At 46.7% G+C, this 19,341-nt stretch overlaps 8 protein-coding genes across 8 annotated transcripts; 4 read left to right on the top strand and 4 right to left on the bottom strand.

The window, feature by feature from the left end:
* Positions 1–645: 645 nt before the first annotated feature.
* On the top strand, positions 646–2,181 carry N7458_006969 (MFS transporter; the record flags this gene model as incomplete). The annotated part of the gene is made up of 1 exon (XM_056910351.1): positions 646–2,181. One exon carries the CDS (start codon positions 646–648, stop codon positions 2,179–2,181), a length of 1,536 nt encoding a protein of 511 aa, XP_056766055.1.
* A 1,838-nt stretch (positions 2,182–4,019) lies between these two features.
* On the bottom strand, positions 4,020–5,698 carry N7458_006968 (MFS transporter; the record flags this gene model as incomplete). The annotated part of the gene is given in 4 exon segments (XM_056910350.1): positions 4,020–4,165; positions 4,222–5,014; positions 5,031–5,418; positions 5,475–5,698. The coding sequence occupies 4 exon segments, from the start codon at positions 5,696–5,698 to the stop codon at positions 4,020–4,022; spliced, it is 1,551 nt and encodes a 516-aa protein (XP_056766054.1).
* A 748-nt stretch (positions 5,699–6,446) lies between these two features.
* N7458_006967 (uncharacterized protein) lies at positions 6,447–7,586 on the top strand (the record flags this gene model as incomplete). The annotated part of the gene is made up of 1 exon (XM_056910349.1): positions 6,447–7,586. The coding sequence occupies one exon, from the start codon at positions 6,447–6,449 to the stop codon at positions 7,584–7,586; it is 1,140 nt and encodes a 379-aa protein (XP_056766053.1).
* A 2,364-nt stretch (positions 7,587–9,950) lies between these two features.
* On the bottom strand, positions 9,951–10,799 carry N7458_006966 (MBL fold metallo-hydrolase; the record flags this gene model as incomplete). The annotated part of the gene is made up of 1 exon (XM_056910348.1): positions 9,951–10,799. The coding sequence occupies one exon, from the start codon at positions 10,797–10,799 to the stop codon at positions 9,951–9,953; it is 849 nt and encodes a 282-aa protein (XP_056766052.1).
* Positions 10,800–11,716: 917 nt separating this feature from the next.
* N7458_006965 (uncharacterized protein) lies at positions 11,717–12,235 on the bottom strand (the record flags this gene model as incomplete). Its single annotated transcript, XM_056910347.1, has 1 exon — positions 11,717–12,235. The coding sequence occupies one exon, from the start codon at positions 12,233–12,235 to the stop codon at positions 11,717–11,719; it is 519 nt and encodes a 172-aa protein (XP_056766051.1).
* An 874-nt stretch (positions 12,236–13,109) lies between these two features.
* Positions 13,110–13,961, top strand: N7458_006964 (flavin reductase family protein; the record flags this gene model as incomplete). The annotated part of the gene is made up of 3 exons (XM_056910346.1): positions 13,110–13,390; positions 13,456–13,708; positions 13,764–13,961. The coding sequence occupies 3 exons, from the start codon at positions 13,110–13,112 to the stop codon at positions 13,959–13,961; spliced, it is 732 nt and encodes a 243-aa protein (XP_056766050.1).
* A 2,050-nt stretch (positions 13,962–16,011) lies between these two features.
* N7458_006963 (NADH:flavin oxidoreductase/NADH oxidase) lies at positions 16,012–17,361 on the bottom strand (the record flags this gene model as incomplete). Its single annotated transcript, XM_056910345.1, has 2 exons — positions 16,012–17,118; positions 17,182–17,361. The coding sequence occupies 2 exons, from the start codon at positions 17,359–17,361 to the stop codon at positions 16,012–16,014; spliced, it is 1,287 nt and encodes a 428-aa protein (XP_056766049.1).
* Positions 17,362–18,005: 644 nt separating this feature from the next.
* On the top strand, positions 18,006–19,056 carry N7458_006962 (alpha/beta fold hydrolase; the record flags this gene model as incomplete). Its single annotated transcript, XM_056910344.1, has 3 exons — positions 18,006–18,425; positions 18,500–18,923; positions 18,992–19,056. The coding sequence occupies 3 exons, from the start codon at positions 18,006–18,008 to the stop codon at positions 19,054–19,056; spliced, it is 909 nt and encodes a 302-aa protein (XP_056766048.1).
* Between the last annotated feature and the right edge of the window lie 285 nt (positions 19,057–19,341).

Here is a 19,341-nt window from a genome sequence, read left to right as displayed (position 1 = left end):
CTATGGGAAAATCGGCTAGCCGTCTTCATCTAGAATCAGATATTGCGTTCAACCATAGTACCTCATCCAGCCTAGGCCGATACACCACGTTCCAATGCAAGGGCTGGACCTCAAGGGAGATAAAGCAGCAGCCATCCAGAAGAACTCGGAAGAGAACGACCTTGGGGAACACGGCTACCGAATTGAGAACATCAGCCGAAACAGATCCCTACTACAAACAAACCGCTCCTTGCTTAAAACCTCCTTCCAGCGGCACGGACCTCCTCTGATGTCCGAACTGAAAGCTTCCTAACCACGGACCTACATCTCCAGACTCGAAGCCTGTCTGGACATAGTCCCACAGCTTTATTACATAACTGGCCTTGAGGCGCTGGACATATGTCTCTCCTGGTCTAGGGACTATATAGGCCAGGAAACCTCTTCCTAGATCTACGAACGTTCACAAACCTGCCGCCCCAATGCATGTCCAGTTCGTCTATCACAACGCTCCGCCATTTTGTCCGCCCTGACCGCCTGCACGGCTTTGTGGGGAACAGAATTTGTTCGAGTCAACCCCCTACCTTGACCTACATTTACTGTCCCGACTTAGGAAGCGAGCGACAAGTCTACGCTTCTTCTTGATCGACTTATCAGACTGGATATCACATGGCCAACACCACATCGGGGACAGTAAGCCAGCCTTCCCACCGCAATGTTACCTCCCCATCAGCATCACGTGTCACCGAATCGACGTCTTTGCTGAGGCCTGACAGACCTGAATACGATGTGCATGGCGCAGGCTCAACATACGGCTCGTCGCCGCCGAATTGCGACACTTCCAACGAGGTTGAGGGAAAACCTCTTCCCACGCGCCAAATTCTACTGCTATGCTATGTACGAGTGGTCGAGCCGTTGGCCTTTTTCTCCATCTTTCCCTACATTAGCCAGATGGTGCAAGAAAATGGAAACGTTCCGGACTCGGACATTGGCTTCTACAGCGGACTGATCGAGTCGATGTTCTCTCTTACACAGGCCATCGTCATGATCTTCTGGGGCCGAGCAGCCGATCTCATTGGACGAAAGCCTGTTCTGGTGTCTTCCTTGTTCGGCGTGACATTCGCGACTGCTCTATTTGGAATGGCGAAGAGCATCCCGCAGATGATACTATTTAGATGCATTGCCGGCGTTTTTGCGGGGACTATTGTCACCATCCGTACCATGATAGCCGAACATAGCACGCCTAAGACCCAGGCTCGTGCATTTAGCTGGTTTGCATTCACTGGAAACCTAGGCATTTTCCTGGGTCCTCTGATAGGTGGTGCCCTTGCTAACCCCACGCGCCAGTACCCAGGCGCTTTCGGGTCTATCGAGTTCTTGAAAAAGTACCCTTACGCCCTTTCAAGTCTGGTAATAGCCCTCATCGGGGCGACTGCTGCTGTGTCTAGTCTCTTGTTTATTGAAGAGACTTTGAAGAAAGAAGTAACTTCTGTGGACCGTGACAGCGAAGATAGGTTAGATGCGCCAGTCCAATGCGACCTCTCAACCACGCAGCTTCTCAAAGCATCCGGTGTAAGCAAGGTACTCTACGTCTTCGCACATATCACGATCCTTGCATTCGCATATACTGCGATTATTCCCGTCTTTTGGTATACTCCTGTGCGCCTCGGAGGTTTCAATTTCACGACCTTTCAAATTTCCCTGATGATGGGACTGAATGGCGCAGCGCAGGCTGCATGGCTGCTACTGGTATTCCCTCCACTACATCACAGAGTCGGATCGAACAGGGTGATCCGACTCTGTGCTCTTGCCTACCCTTGGTTTTTCCTGTGCTGTCCTCTCGGAAACGTGCTACTGCGCATGGATACTGAGGGTTCGCTTAGGATCTTTTGGGTGTTCATGCCGGTGACACTGGCCCTTGGAAGTGGTGTTGCGATGAGTTTCACAGCAATTCAGCTTGCCGTCAACGATATCGCACCCTCGCCCAAGTACCTGGGCACTCTCAATGCCCTCGCCTTGACTGGTTCCAGTGGGCTGAGAGCTTTCTGCCCGGCATTGTTTAACAGTCTCTTTGCATTGGGTACGAGGACACAGCTGACTGGAGGCTACGCAATCTGGATTTTCATGTTTGTCCTTGGTGCCACCTTGTTCATTTCAGCGAATTGTCTCCCAGAGCCTGAGGCCCACAAAGAGCAAGGCGATTAAAGAAAGATAATATGGGGATTTGACACATGGAGGAGAGAAGAAAGAATGTGATGCTACGAAGGTAAGTGTTGAACATGAAATCTACTCCTTAAATGGAGGCGGGGGGAACCTTTCTTATCCCTCGATGGCTTGAACGCACAAAACACAAAATAGATTTAAATAAAACACATATGTAACAGTGAAATATGGGGGAAATAAAGGATTATTGTCGCACACAGAGGGAGAGACATGTGGTGTGCGTCTTGCATTTTGGGACTGGAGGGACATTTCCAATCCCCTTCATGGTACCAAAAGTTCATTGGTTGCCACCTCATAGATGGGCAGAAAGACACCCAGATAAGTCCCTTGCATCTGTCATCAATACACCAAACTTCGAAATCATGATGTTTTGTTTGTTTGCTTTCCCAAGTTGAATGAAGTAGAATGATGCATATTTCAAGCACATGACCTTTTTCGACACGTAGCTCTCTCCCCTAGTTCTCTTCCTTAGAGTACTTTTCCTCAGATATGCCTTCCAATTTCGAACCATTCCCCGAAATACCAGCAAACTTTGGAGTCTTCCTTTCTTGTTTGCCTATTATCCGACCATAGAATTCTGTTTCTCAATAGAGCATGCACTTTGTCACTGCATCGAGACTCCTGCCGTCTGTACATTCCATCCTTTCTACTGTCATATCTAGCCCCAGGACCGTTCGTATTAGGCCTTCTTTAAAATGCCCTTCCACCTTCAGATTAACCACAAATATCCAAGTCTAATACAGTATTTCATTCAAGCGCTTCATACTTTTGCGACCTGCAAATACAAAAATGAGTTCTTTTCGGAACCAGGATAGGTATTTGCGATTTTGATAATAGTACACTCCGTGCCATCTGGAGCCTTCTGGTAGTGCGAACCTGATGGTCTCCTCTAGACGTCCGATTTGGTCATCTATTTTGCTCGAGGTGACCCTATGTTATCTACTAATGACATAGACGTAGTGAACTATCTTTTGATAAAGATAACTCGAGAAATTGCAAGTAGTCAGCGGTTCTTAACTCGGCACCTTAGGGTAGGGTGTTCTCCGTAACTGGAATCCACTTAATGCTGATTAGCGCTTGTCAATAAGCTAAAAGATCTACTATGTCTGCTTCTTCGTTACTTGTAGAAAGTTCTGTCATTTGAGTAAATGTGTGAGGGGGACATCATTTGCCCCTCAAGCGAAGTTGTAAGTGATCGGGTGCTTGATCTAATAATGCCGAAGCCCAACTGATTACATTGGCCTTTCACCGAGTTCATACTTCTTCTCTTGGTAGATTTTCGATTGAAATCTCGTCGCACTTGCAGCCAAGATCGATAAACCTTTCGTGACACCATATCACGCAGTATCTTCCTCTCTTCGTCCCTCCACGTAAGGTAAGATCCTCGCTTTTGCCGCACTGGCTTTTTCAGACTCAGACTTTTACCTGGCGTGCTCTTCGGGGCCGGGTGGACAAATAGCTACAATCAATTAGGATGCAGGGAGGAATTGACGGAACAACGAGTCGTAGTCGAGACAATCACTTTTCATGCACGTTGATACATCAACTGAATCTTGAGGATCTCACCAAGATCCTCGATGCGAAGGATCTTTATCCTCAAGTTTCTTTAAAATGCATAACATCCTTGACAGAGGGTTTGGAAACAATGCCGAATAGCCAGGGAATTGACAGGGTCTTTTGTATATACATAGCATCATGTTTCAAAAATAGAAGAGTCAAGCTTCCTATAACCAAAAAACACCTAGCATGTGCGGCCTGATCATATACAAACGTTGACTTTCACAAATATTTTGAGGCTCCCTCTCGGTATTGAAACCATGTCAACCTTGGCTTTCTGCGATTTCGTATTTGCTTAACGCTCTCAGGGTTTTTCCAGCTTTGAAAAGGACCCATGGAACAGGCAGGAGCACTACAGCAATGAACCCAAGTATACTTGAAGCCCATCCGATTCCGAGTTTTGCGTACACTATGAAACCAAGTAAGAAGAGGGACGTACCGTTAATAGCACATGGAAATACTCACTCTGAATGGTAAAAAGAGGAAATGCAGCCGCAAGCCCATACCTGGCTAGGCTGTTTGCACTCATAGCGCTTACGACTGTGAGACCATGATAGTTGTCAACGATGTATTGGGTTGTGGCGACAAAAATGGAGAGATTTCCCCAAGCAAATACCATGATCGCGATAGTGGGGCTCGTCCAAGAAATGTCTGGTCTGGCACTCCATGCAAACCAGAACAAGCCAATAGGTATACCCACACTACCAATCAGAGCTGGGTAAAGGCGATTTTCCGGCGGGACTTGTTGTCCCAGATATTCCGGGGTTCGCCTACGATATAGAAGAATATCGCATAAGATTACTGTGAATGCTCCTAGCAAACAACCGACAACGATAGCCAGAAACACGAGGCCAGACTCCTCGATCCCAAAATGATAGACACTCCGGAAAACAAGCGGAACACCGGCGAAGAAGGAAAATAGCGTCGCAAATTCACAAGCGACGTAAAGGCAGATGAAACCAACGATAGGTTCAGTTAGGAGCATATGAATAGGACGGAGAAGCGTCATGGTTGCAAAAGTTCGTATCTTCGCAGAGAATGGCGGCGAAGAAGGAAGATCGTGGCCTAGTTCTCTGGCCCGGCGACGTTGGATGACAGGGTGAAAAGTTTCTCTTGCCAGGCCAATCGTAATCAATGTGAAGATAGAAAAGAAAATTATTGTCCACTGGGTCCATCGCCAACCCTTTCGATTGACGACGAAGCTTCCAATGACAGGGCTATAGTTTTCATTAATAGGGGCGTGAATGAAATAGTCAGGCTGAAAGGCATAATACTGACCCTAAACCCGGGCCCAAAAAAGGAGTTAGAATAAAGATAGTCGAAGGGATGCCCCGTTTCACTGGTCTGAATGTTTCGTTGATCGTTCCTCCACCGATAGCTAATGTAGGGCCATAACAAAAGCCTGCCAGGAAGCGCAAGACGCAAACGCCCCCAAACGTGGGACTGAATCCTGTGCCTAGGGTGAATAAAGTTCCAAGAGAAATCGAACCAATATATACTGGATATCTTCCAACAGTTTCTGAAAGTGGTCCACCAAACACAGGGCCGAGACCTAGAGCAAACACGTAGAGGGACAAAGGAAGGATAGCAACTGTATCGCTGACTCTAAACTCTTCCATAAACTCCGAATGGGCAGGTGATAGTATCGAAACAGACACGGATCTAGATATTTAGTCAGTCTCCAGGTCAGATCTCGAAGTCGTGGTAGATTGGCCCACGTTACGAAAGCCGCAGAGGCGATCATGAGAACTTGTTGAGCCTTCAACCTCTTTGGCCAGTTATATGGATTGCTGGGATCATCATCCCAGCTCCATTTGTTTTGGTTAGTCAGCGTTTCCTTCATCCTACCCAGTCCAATTTGTAGCTCGACGTCAGAGGTAGATAACATATCTCCAATGTCGCTTGTTGCGCTAATTTCCCGGTCGCTCTCAACTTGTGCCATTTGCATTGCCTTTGCCAAACTTGACCAGAATCAGGAATATATGTCAAGGTCAAGATACAGTACATGGACGGGAGAATCCAACATTTTGTCTATTGCGATATCACACGTCCGCCCCCTCCGCGCTGATAAATCAAGGCTTCGGGAATGACCGAGGCCGAATTCTATAATATGGATTATTCGTCGAGGATTTGCCGGCAGGGAAATCTCCGTTGGCTGCGTTTGTTTTGTTTGATGGATGCGGTTGATCAATTAGTTAACTAAGTTAGTTATTCATGTTTAGTCACCAAAAGGGCCCGAGTGAGAGCATAGTTACCCGAGGCGCATGCAATATTTGATTACTCAACATCAATGTTCATTTTTGAGACCATCTATTTGGCTCTTGAGACATTTTTAGTTGACTCAACACAAAAGACGCTGAAAAGCTGCATCGGCTCGGTGATTTTGACCGCGGCCATATTTGAAGGCGAACTTCAATCTGCAGGGGCCGAATGTCTGAAAGCATCGATGTTGAGTATACGGTTACGTCATAATTCATCATGGTATCAAAGATTGAGAATGATCATATCGGATTAGTCGGAGGGCTGGAGTTTTTCCCGACCGCGGTCATCACATATATAAACGGTCTCTGGAATCCCCAATGCCTTTGCTTTAAGACCTCAGTCAGCATCGCCAGCACCCGGCGAATAAATCAGAAAAGCAACGAAACGAACTACAAGCAAAGCATTCTCAATATCTCAAGTTGATCATAATGTCATCTAACTCTGTCACGAAGATCTTCGTTGTTGGCGGAACCGGAGCCCAGGGCCTCCCTGTGGTGCGCGGTCTCGTCTCTGACGGCAAGTACTTTTGCCGAATCCTGACGCGAAACTCCAAGTCACCTCGTGCCCAAGAGCTGCTTGCATTGGGTAATGTCGAACTCGTTGAGGGCTCATTTACAAGCGAAGAAGATATAAGGAACGGCTACCGTGGCTGCGATGGCGCCTATGTCAACATCGATGGCTTTAACACTGGTGAGAAAACGGAGACCTACTGGGCCATGCGAGCATATGAACTTGCTGTTGAGGACCGAGGAATTAAATTTTTCGTCTACGGGAACCTAGACTTTGTCTACAAGAAATCCGGCTACAACCCCATCTTTCGGACGGGACACTACGCTGGAAAGGGACGTGTTGGTGATTGGCTGCTAGCGGAGCATGAAAGCAACAAGAGAAACTTTCCAGGTACCTATAAAATGGCAGTTGCTGTCTTCACCACGGGTCCATACGTCGAAATGACCATCGCTCGCGGAGGCCCTATGTCGCCGTCGATTGTGATAGACGATGATGGAGAAAAGGTGGCTCTCTGGCGCGTCCCGCTCGGTGAGGGAGCGGTGGCCCATGTCGCTCTGGACGACTGTGCACATTACGCCCGCTGGATCTTCGATGATCCAGCCCGGTCCAACGGAAATAATCTCGAGGTTGCCATGGACCATGTTCACTATGTTGATCTCGCAAAGGCCTTCGAGAAAGTTACAGGCCACCGGGCACGATATGTTGACACCCCGCTAGAGGACTACTGGCAATCTGGTCCTATGTCTGCGTATGCAGACCAAGTTGCTGGGTATAGCGCGGATCGAAACGACCCTGCATCGATGACGGTCAAGCAGAACTTCACGGGTTTCTGGAATATGTGGCGCCACTCAGGAAATAACCGGGGAATCATCCGTCGGGACTACGCACTCCTGGATCAGATTCATCCTAATCGTATCCGAAATGTTGAAGAATATTTCCGACGAGAAGATGAAGAAGGCAGAAATGCTGGCAAAGGATCGCTTTGGGAACGAGTGCAGCCAGAGAACATAGCACCCATCTTGAAGATCCACATGGACGCGAAACGGGCAGTTTCCTAGTAACAGCGATCGTGCGGCATTTTTGAGCTGTACGGAAGTCTGTTCTGTTCATCCTCTGGCTGCTGAGCGTGTCCACTGGTTTTAATTCCTTTTCAGGAACAGAACATATCGAATGGGAATAATATGGATATAAGGTAACTTTATTCTGTTGAATTGGATGAAACTCTTTCCGTTACGGTAGATAATACTTATTGGCTGTGCTGTTTCACTTCATTTTCAGGAATCAAGAGGATTTCTAATTGTTAGCTGGACCTGAGGGACTGCCTCCTATGTTTTGTCGTTTTACGTACATAGACGCTGTATAAGTAACCGGAAATTGAGCGACTGTAAAAAAGAACGAGACAGCGAATGTACTCGGCTTAGACTCTCGGGCATCAAAAATATGGATTTGATGGATTAGGAATAACTCCAGGCGAGCTTAAAACCCCTGATGAAAAGAACCGCGTACGACGGATGTCTTTACCTCTTCACGCTGGAATTGAATGGGGATCTCCATATGGTAAAGTAGAGATTATTACTAACAGCAACGTGTTGAGCTTTAGTCGGGCTGCAACTATTGACGATCAAGTGCAAGATTTGGTTGGGTATAGATATAATACATGAACCAATCCCATAATTATCACAGATACAAGTACAAAGAGATATGCTTTATGTGTACTTGTATACTCCCTTCAAAGCCCCGAGTTACTGTTTCCTTGCAAGACAAACAACCGATACGAGCACAGCCATCACCATAGGGTCAAGATCTGTAAGTTGGCATCAAATAGCCTGTGCAATTCGGATCTCATCAGGAATCATGATCCACATATCTGTCCTTGGTAGGGGAGAGTCTTCTTTCCTAAAGAGAGACTGTATGTAAGAGTTTCATCAAGCTCTGTTGTCTGTTGGGCGACTACCACAAATAAAAAGTTTTGGTAGTTAAAGAGGGAGGCTAGCCTTCAAAATGTCTCATTGAGAAAGAGCACTGCCAGGGGGTTCATGCGAGCCACCCATCCTCTTAATTGTATTTTCCAGCTCAGCGATGCGATTCTCTAAAGTTGATATTTTTATCTCTTTTCGGCGTCGATACGCCCTTTGTGCGACACGCAGCTGGGTTCGGCGGTGCTGTGAGCGCGTTAGGACTGGAGGGATAATAACAGAAACAACCACGAAAAAAGGAAAAGGACACGCAATACAAGAAATGAAAGAAACTTGGACCATTATAACAGAAATTCATTCGTTGATGGGGGTGGAGAGAAACCTACCTCATTGGATCCTGCATCATCAAGATTCACTATTTTTCTAGGCCTGCCTCTCTTCGGAGCAGGCTTGATTTCTGTCTTATCTCCCGGCTTTATCAAATCGCGTTTTGGGGAGTTATTTTGCACCAAAGATGATAGAGAGGCCAGTGATGGTTGTGGGGTGAAGTGGCCGTCATCGTTCTCGATCTTCTGTTCGTTTACAAAAAATCCCCCGTACGGTGGAACTCGATCTTCAACTGCGAGATTTTGACTCTGGGCTTTTGGGATCGGGTACATGGAAGCAGACAGTACCAGCAATACACTTGGCGGTGTGGCAGCTGTCGAAGTTGTTCGACTTTGAGGTGGCAATATCGTTTCTTGCTGTCCATCCCGATCAAGAATCAGTAAGCCTGAGTGTGATGTGAGCGATCTGTCGGGTCGGATGGCCCGCCCGGAATCTCGAGCTGACATGATCGCTAATTTTCAAGAGCTTTGCAATTGAACAAGAGTGTTGACAGTTGGACTGAAGGCGTTTCCGCTAGTTTGTCGTAACGCACGCTCGATATATCGAATTAGGCGCAACGGTGTAACCATTGACAGCCACCACTACATTATCTGGTAACGCCTGGCTTTATATATTTAGGAAGATTCGCGATGGATCCTCGGGCTCCCTCCCTATTAATACGGACAACCCCCGTAGCAACCGAGGGTATTGTAACTATGATATTCGATGGTGGCAAATTGCCAACACGGATGATCCACCAGAAATGAATTGGGCAGTAATTTGGCGGTATTGTAGAAATCATCCTCGCGGCTTGTTACTCACGGGTTGATCACTAATCCGAAATTCCTAAACTCGGGCGACGGCAAATGTGAGCCCAATTGGCGAACTTTTAGGATTGGTCGAATTTAGGTTTACCGGACCGCCCTGGGAGGTTTATTGCCTCGCTGTTAGATGCAGTATTCGATGGACTAGTTGTCCATAGGTATCATTCTTTTCGTGCATGCGTTGGCCTGCAAGATGTAGATGTTCTTTCTCGACGATGACTCTCCCCTAAAACGTGTTTTGTTACGATCAATGTATGCTGTAACAGGTGGAACAACAAATAAACTCTATTCATCTCTCTTTCATTTGCCCGATTCACTAGGTAAACGCTGCTATAGCTCCATGCATGATGGCATTGGGATTAATTCGCCCCGGGTACAACGTTTTCATCTTCAGCCACAGCTCCTCCCAGTTTGAAGACGTTCTGACTGCGTCATCAAATGCCAGAATATACTCTCTGGTTGATCTGATGTTGAATATCCCATCGACTGTACCGGCTCGCTTATGGCCTGCAATAACAGTATGTGGTTCTAGAGCTTCAATAGTATCGAGAGCTCGAAGCCATTCTTTCCTCCTCTCCGTCGTTTTTGCCTCCCCGAAGAACTGATGAACATCGCCGTAAACAACATCTCCGGCCACAACAAGACGTAGGCTGGGAACATGGAGCACAGTTGAGTTATATGTATCGGTATGGCCTACCTCAATGACGTGAAAATCATGGCCCTCCAGTCGAAATGTGCTTGACTCCATTGGTTCAGCCAAGGTGACAGGCTGGGCGATTTGATCACCCGGGAAATTGTTGAGCCAGAATCCCTCAAATATGATAGGATCCAGCTCCCGTTTCATATGCACGACGGTGCCACAGGTGGCTATGGCACGCACATTCGGCCAGAACTTTCTCAATACTGCAATTCCAAACCAGTGGTCGCCATGGCCATGGGTGATGTAGATATACTCAAGGTCTTTACCTGGGGCTGTTTCTTTGATCCAGCGAACCAGGTCTTCCGTCTGCGCGATGGAAATCGGTGTGTCAACTAGAATGGCTTTAAAGTCGCCTTGTATCAATGTGCATGAGATAGGCGACCAGCCGCCGGGGTCACCGTGTCTTGGCGTCGCAACCGGTAGACGAGATGACACGTAAACGTCTGCACGAAGGAAGGAAGACATTTGTCGGAGGTATAGGCAAATCGTGCTTCTCGTGAATCAAGGAAATTGATCAATGTCACTAGTATCTAGTCCTCAGGGAGATATCCGCTGATTGAGTGAATAATACCGGGCGCTGGCATGGAGGTTTATATAGTAGTAATTAACGGCTGAGAAGCTTGCCTATCTACGTCTATTGCCGCAGAGGCCAGGTGGTCATGAGCATTGCTACGCCGAGGCTAGACAGATCACCAAAAAAGAGACGAGAGATCCTGATTAATAAATAAAATATCTGTAACTAACTACTGGTGCCAGAGCCGGCAACGGACCGAGGCTGGTTGTTGACGAATTTGGAAAGATAGTTACCCCTACGGATGATGTGAAAAAGGAGGGTGGCGAAATCATAATTAAAACAGTCACCTAGGTCCTCGGTACTGCATTTCGTTCGCCGACTTTAAACACAGTGGTGTACATTTCCTAGACATTTGGAATTTAATCACAGGACGTATAAATCTTTTTGATAGCTATGAAGTAGAATAGCTTAGGTTCACTCCAGTGAAAATATAAAGTAAAGAATAATGCATTGGTCTCATCGCCATGTAGGTTAATGTAACTGACTCAATTTGTAAGGTCGACTCTCGCAGTAAATTAGACAGCAACGAATGATATATTCAGGTGAAGGTGCTGCTTCTGTGTGCATACAATTCACACATCAAGAAATAGGGAAGGGGAAGATGAAGAAGACGTAATTGACTGAAGGTGAGACTTCAAGACGAAATCTAAGATTAAGTACCTTGAGTATAGGAAAACCAGACTGTGTTGGTTGTCTTATTACTGTATCGTGTATTTACTACTTGTTTTGGAAGTAATACGAGCGGTCGCTATACCCCAATCCGCCCTTTCAACGACTACAGAACCCAAAGTGTTGGCAGTGTCTTCCTTCATGCCTTGTCCTTAGTCTGTGCTCTTCTCATCCTCTCATCTCTAACAAGCGATGTATTCCAGTATAACCGGACACTTGAGTATTGAAGGCCGTCGAACCCATCTTCCGTTTCACTAACATCGATGTTGAAAATCATAACTCTTGGTGCCAAAATCGGCTCCGGGTCACCCTTGAACCAGTGTTTCCCAAGGAATTCCCCGATAACAGTGTACTTCGGCTTCTTGTCTCTCGGGTCTGACTCGTTGATTGAAAGACAGCTAATAACAGCGAACTCGAGTTTGTCGAACGGAGAAAACAAGCGTTGCATCCACGACTTAATATCGCCTGCCCCTTTGTAGGTTACATCGGTGGCATCGTAGAAAGTGCAGGAAGGAGAGAAAAATTTGGTAGATGAGTAAGGCAAGGTAAGGTCTGAGGTGATTTCCGTGGCGTAGGACTCTACGAAATGGAGCCCGCGATCTTGTCTGCTTATTTCGTTCCAGGGGCCGGTATGTCGGAACACAGGAAAGGACATCATCCTTCGTTGGGACCAAGGCCGGACTAAAAAGAACACGACATCGACAGCAGGGAAGGGGAATATTGTAGTGTTAATCTCAGACTTGAGAGTAATATCGCTGGTCGTGGAAGGACAATGGATTCATCATCTTAGGTATTTATGCCCCTGTAAAGCTTTCCTTCGTATGCCCGAGCACTGAATGAGACTTGGGAATTTAGTCATAGAACCTCGGTGCCTCGCTCAACACTTTCGTCAACATCCCATTATAAGAAGGGATGGCTATAGGGCATCCGAATTTCTAGCCAATTTATACGCAATGAATGGTCGCCCGTCGGCCTAGCCTGCCTCGGTTTGTTCTCCTGACGCACTACAGGGTGAGAAATTGCACAATTATTACTTTGATAAAAAGGACTTAACAACCTGATTTCGGCCTTCAATGTAATCAAGAACATATCTCTTCTATCGTGGAGGTCATCCTCTGCCATTTGTCAAGCCGAGGAAGAAGTCTAAATTATGTTTATGTCGCGTAGAGTTTAAGTATGCGAGTGTGGGAGCGAGCCTCGGCCATGGCGGGGCCGGTTGTGGCGAAGCCCATGTCGGCTGGTGTAGTCGATCGTCACCCTGAAGTGAAAAATCAAAGCCGTGCGTGGGGTATTCGAATCAGTAGATGCGGCTGATAAGAAAAATAATATTTCGTCATCCGAGCATAGTACCGATCATGATGCTAAATCAAAGTCAAATTTTTGTCCTACCTCGGCCTTTTGTTTTGTCGAGCACAGGATCACCGGAGTACTTATAGTAAGAACTGATGTCCTGTGAGAACTCCTTTTTTTTCAGAGATTGTGGAGCAGTTTCACAAAGTTCAGCGTTCTATTCCATTTCTTTAGAATTCATCATGACTTATTCCGACATTTTTTATGAACCCCCAAAGGGTGAAACGTCCGGCCTCCCTCATGACCCTTTCAAGAGCTTTGTCATTCCCCGTCCAATTGGATGGATCAGCACAACCAGCAAGGATGGCCAAGACAACTTAGGGCCTTATAGCCAGTTTACTAATGTTTCATTCGACCCACCTACCATCTTGTTCATTGGCCATCAGTCTGTGTACAAAAGCCGGAGCAAGGACTCTGTGATTAATGCGCAAGAGACAGGGGAGTTTGTGTGGAATATGCCGACGTATGATACAATCAGCCCGCTAGTCGTATATAATTATAAATGATAATGCTGATAAAATCAAACAGATATGATCTCCGTGAGAATGTCAATCAGTCGGCGCTCGAGTCTTGGGGAGATGAATTCCCCATCTCCGGCGTCACTAAAGCTCCCAGCCGCTTGGTCAAACCTCCTCGAGTGGCGGAATCGCCTGTGAGCTTTGAATGTAAAGTGCACTCCGTTGTCCGGATTCAGGGCGACTCCCTCGTCGGTCATTCCGATATTGTCATTGGTCGAGTTGTGGGTATTCATGTCAAGGGCGAGTATATCACGTCTGATGGGGTAGGAGAGTCACATCCTCATTCTGGATCATTCTTCATGCTGATCTGTTTTGAAGCTTTTCGATGTTTTAAAAGCCGCCCCTCTGGCTCGGCTGGGGTATCACCAGTATACTGCCATCGACAATGTGTTTGAAATGAAGGTTCCCCTTATGCCGGATGACTTTGTGAGTGGACGCGTGCTTTCAGGGGCTTCTGGCAATCAGAAGCCCGAGAAAGTTACAGCGGGGGATGAAGGTTCCGAAATCAAAAATTGAGCCACATGAAAGCAAGATCGAATCAGATAGATGAAGCATGAAGTTACGTTGGGAGTGCACATCAGTCTCACTAATTGTGATAAGCATATCACTGATCTTACATTTGGCCTTACGAAGGATTTTATAGACTATGCCATTCAATTCGAAAATTATAATATACTGTTGATGGTTGTATAGTAGCTCTTCAGCGTGGTCATTAGGAATGTAGTTGTCAAACCTCGTTTCCTTATTTATATATTTAAGAGGAGGTGAACGCTGTAGGCAGTCTGATCAGAACAGACAGGTCGAGACAGGAGAAGAATGCCACAGCCCACATGTCTGAGCTAAGGTGCATACAGAGTGACCAGAAGAAGTTGTTAATTGGCAGGGAGCTCAAGAAGAAGAGAATAAACACGATCAAGGATGCAGAGGTCAATCTAGGAAAGAAAAGTGTAGTGCGCTGCTGTCAAAAAAGGGTGTCAACCCTATCCTGAGTGCGTATGCATCGCTTAGGGAGAAAACATAAGAATAGCCAATTCGAAGCCGTCGCCCGAGACAGAGGACACTGACTTAGTCTAAGGAGGAAAATGACACCAATCGGTGGAAATTGCGCAATTGACATGTCTATGAAAAATGAGAATCGTCCCCATGACCATCCTGTCATTGTGTATGCGTTACCCATCATCGAATCCCCTTCTACCATATACATGTTATGCCTGGTACTAATCGAAACTACATTTATATAGATATATTACAGTACAACATTACTACCTATGTTTGATCGAGACGGTTTAATATGTTGCCAGGAAACGATATGAACACGCTGAGAGGGATTGGGACTGGATAGAAGGAACAACATATGCCAGAATCTAATGCCCTATATCAAATGTACCCAAATTACTGAATTTGAAAAGAAAACCGCTATAGATTAGACGCAGAGCCGTTAGATCGAGAGACAGACGTATCAATTGTTGTTAAGGATTTGTATATTGAACCTTACGTGATAGACCAGGCCCTGAAGCCCTCCATATATGACACCGAATCTCAGCAGACGCTGGGGCTACAAGGATCGCGCACTGATTATATCCACTTTCGTTCTTCAAAGAGCGGTCTCCGTTCCGACCGAGATCTATTCGTGTTCGCGTCACCCTCGTTCCCTCTACTCGATCTGATCGACAGGTCTTTTACACTGTCTAGTAAATTTCGTTACAGCTGGACACCGTTACATCCATACGAAAGAGGTGCTATTGGAACTTGGAAGTATACAATGAAGAAGAGAACTGCCGGACTGGACAATCTGATCGACTTCAGCGTGACTTTTGATTAAGCACCTTTGTACTGATCAGCGCCTGTTTCCTATTCAGGATTGCTTGTTTGCCTGCTTTCTAAGGCATCACAGCAGCTAACTATTCACCAGCTCCATACCCTTCATTTCCATAGCAGACACAGGTGCAGTACCACAGAGTGAACCCTTTCAGTTCATTTGTGGGTTATATATCGTTTCTGCGCTTCCCTGCGCTACAGAGTAATACTAAGAGCAAACTACTCCGTATTCAGTCCAAATTTGCGCAAATTTTTCTCCTGTTTCGATTCGCTTGCTTAGTCAGGCTACCATTGAGGTTTCCCTTAGAAATGTAAATTTGATTTGATATAAATTCATCATGCAGTACATCTGACAGTCCAGTTTAACATGTCCGCAATCATCAGGGAGTACATAGCCAAGGTGAGGGGCCTGCTTTATTATTTCTTCACATACAGGGATTTTCGAAAACAGAATACCTACCAGACACACGCTTTCTTTCCCTCAGACCCACTACCGGGGTCGGTGCAGATCGTCGGATTTAAAAATATCGTACAGCCAATCATACCGCTAGGCTTTGTCTGAAGAGGACTTGCACTAGCTATAATTGGCTTAGAGTAATTGAAGTTGGGCCCTGGAAAAGAAAGCGTGTCTAGCAGGCAATCTGTTATCGAAATTCTCTGTATATTCAAATTTAAAATTGATATTTACAAACTTCTCTAAGCAGAGGCAGGAAAGAACAGTGGTAAACCACACGAGACTTTGTAGCTATTAGTTTACATGAGCCTTCGTGACTCGCCGGCCTGTAAACCCCCAGCGGATTTGGTTTGCCATGGCTATCTCTACACCCAGCTCTTCCGCCCACGACCAAACTAACCCAGGATTCTTTAGGAATCCACGCCCGACCATAACAAAGTCTAGCCCATCCTTTTCAATGAGAGTATTTGCGAGCTCGGCTGAGCTAATCATGCCCACAGTTCCCACAATTAGTCGATCTCCCACAGCCTTCTTGACGGCCACGGCGAATGGAGCCTGGAATCCCGGACGAGCGTGAATGTGCTGCGCCTTGTGGTTGCCACCGCTGCTCACATCTAGGACATCAATATCACCAACCTCTGCAAGGACTTGGGCGAATTTAACAGTATCTTCAATACGCCAGCTCGGCTGATTCGGCACCGATTCCTCCAGCCAGTCTGTGGCAGAGACACGAAGGAAAATGGGCAGATCCTTAGGCACAGCTTCGCGGGTGAGCCTGGCGATTTCAAGGGATAGGCGGATTCGATTCTCAAAGGTGCCACCATATTCATCCGTACGCGTGTTAACCGCGGGAGAGAGGAAGGATGACAAGAGATAGCCATGGGCATTGTGGATCTCTATGAAATCGGCACCAGCTTTGACGGCACGCTTGGTGGCCGCCACCCAGGCTACTTTGAAATTTTCGATATCCTGCTTGGTCATTTCTTTGGGGATAACATGTCGGTCAGACAAGGGATCGTTAGTCGGCCCTGCCACATTGTCGGGCCAGCCTCCCACTTTTTCGGTAGCTATATCTTCATTTGGCCAGCCTTCCTTTGCCGTCGCTGGATCCGCAGTCGCAAGCCAAGGTGCTAAAGTACTAGCCTTTCGTCCAGCATGGGCTATTTGTACCCCAACCAGCTGGCCCTGACTGTGGACAAACTCAATCACACGTTTTAGCGGCTCAATTTGGGAGTCCTTCCACAGTCCATGGTCTTGCGGGGTGATACGGCCCTCCGGTGCGACAGCCGTGGCTTCAACCATCAGAAAGCCTGCACCACGTTGAGCGATGCCGCCCAGATGGGCCAGGTGCCAGTCGGTCATATGGCCATCGTCAGCGGAATACTGACAAAGAGGGGACAGCTAGATTGCAAGAAAGTTAGTTTCCACCCGACATCCGAAGAGGAGGCACAAATACAAACTCACAGCGATTCGATTTGGGAATCCGAGGTTGCGCACTTTCAAAGGCTGGAAGAGCTTTGGAGGTGTACAACCGTTGGACTGGGGATTTATCGCTGTGCCTGCGGGTATTTCCTGGGCGGGAGTAAAGTAGGAGATGCCTGGTGCAGGCTTGTTCTCGATATCCCGAATTCCTGATGGGGCCATTCTAACAAGTTGGGGGATTGCCTTCTGGGTAGTACAACAAATCCGAAAGCTTTGAATAGTGGATCGTGCATGAAATTTAATCGTAGAATTAAAACTGACAGGGTGAGCTATATAGTTTTAGAAGCACCCACTAAATAAGATGATTAGCATCGTCGGGACCAACGGGGCCCCGGATCCCAGCATTTTTTTGGCGTAATCAAAACCGGTATGCCGAGAGGGATTGACAGTTAAGTTAGAAGTCATCTGAACTCGACTTCGGTGAACGAAGTAATCATGGCCGCGGGCCGTTCACCTTAAACATCCCGTAAGTCTATCTTAGCAATCTTGCGGCCTCCCTGAAGACATTCTCATGATCTCAAACTCGGCATTGCACCCAAAACAGGTCTTCTAATCAAAGAAATTAGCTTCTCCCGAGGCGGAGAGCGTGGCAAACCAGGTTTCTTGGCACCTCGGCTCAATTTTTACTACGGAGTACAGTTTTCGCAATACTATCCGAAGACCCAGTCATACAGCATAGACCTTTTCAGTATACCGACCCTATCATGGGTTGCAGATAGTAGAGTAGGTATAAAGTTCGATTTAAATACCATAGTCTATTCCTGGCACGGGTTTATAGCTTTTCGATCAGCAACTACTGTATAAACATGCCACATTTCGAAAGTTCCTTTGATGGTGCAGCATTATTCTACAGGGACTACATCCCCTCTTTAATTCCTGAACCGCACAATGTGAGAGCTGAATATTCCAACGAGAGCCAGCCAACCCTGGTTTTCTTACATCAGTGGCCCTTGTCCTCCTCTATGTGGGAACCGCTGATGATACACTTAAGCGAGAGTTATAGATTTCGCTGTATTGCCCTGGATAGACGGGGCTTCGGCAAGAGCGAGTGGAATGGCATGCGACCGGAGCGCACCGAGATCGATTATCACGTACTTGCTAATGATATTGTCGACCTACTTGAGAAACTGGAAGTCGGCAAATTTGTTTTCATTGCAGCCAGTATGGGGGGCGGCGAGTCGTTGCTGGCGTATATGTCAAGCAATTACATCCGTCAGAATTGCCAGGTATGTTGACATACTACCTGCCGCATTCAGTTACGTACACCTTTAGCTAATGCTCATTTGGCCTTTCTGGTAAGGGTTTTGTTTGGGTGAATACATCTCTTCCCTATCCAACTGCTACACCAGAGTTCCCCCAAGGCACGACGAAAGAGACATGGGACCAGGTGATCGATAAGATTCGTGAGGACCGAGCAGGTTTTATGTCAGAGGCATTTAAAGGCCCGCTGGGCGTTGGCAATAATGAAGTGCCTGACAAGCTAATGGGGCGTATTGAGCGTATGGCCGACGCGGCTGATGCTCTTGCAATCGAACGATCTGTGCAGCTCTTCAGTGGGTATGACTTCAGTGAAACTTTGGCTACACTAAATCAGGAGTCAAAGCTTCCTGTCCTACTTCTTCACGGTGACTCGGATGCTGGAACTCCTGTGGAAGTGACCGCGTGGCGTGTAGCACAGATACTTCCGCGGTCGAAGCTCAAGGTGTACCAGAATGCAAGCCATAGTAAGTATTACCCGTTTTCACAATATACTAGATGTATCGGACGAAGAATAACATGTGTTTCTCTTTAGTTCTTATCGTCACTCACGCTAGCCATATTCTTGAGGACATCATCCTATTCATGAAGTCGATATGATAGATATCTGATAGTATTCTTCTTGCAATCATAGAGTAATAGGAATATAGAATCAATACTTGCATAGTTCTCCCTGTACGATATTAGCTGAGCTCATGTCAGGACTCAAGCGTGGAAGCTTTTTAATGTATGACATTATGAGATTTATAAGGCCATGTACTGTGAGAGCTTACGTAAAACAGCAAGTGCACATCATCGCCAGGGTGCACAACCTGCGCTGAATGCGCCGCCGCCACCAAGAACCATTTCCACTCCATACGCCCAAACTCTAATAGCTACAATCGC

Source organism: Penicillium daleae (genome assembly GCF_028827525.1).
Source record: "Penicillium daleae strain IBT 16125 chromosome Unknown utg000006l_segment0_segment0, whole genome shotgun sequence".
Lineage (NCBI taxonomy): Eukaryota > Fungi > Ascomycota > Eurotiomycetes > Eurotiales > Aspergillaceae > Penicillium > Penicillium daleae.
Note: the sequence above shows the minus strand (reverse complement) of the source record. Positions and strands in the feature narration are given on the sequence as shown.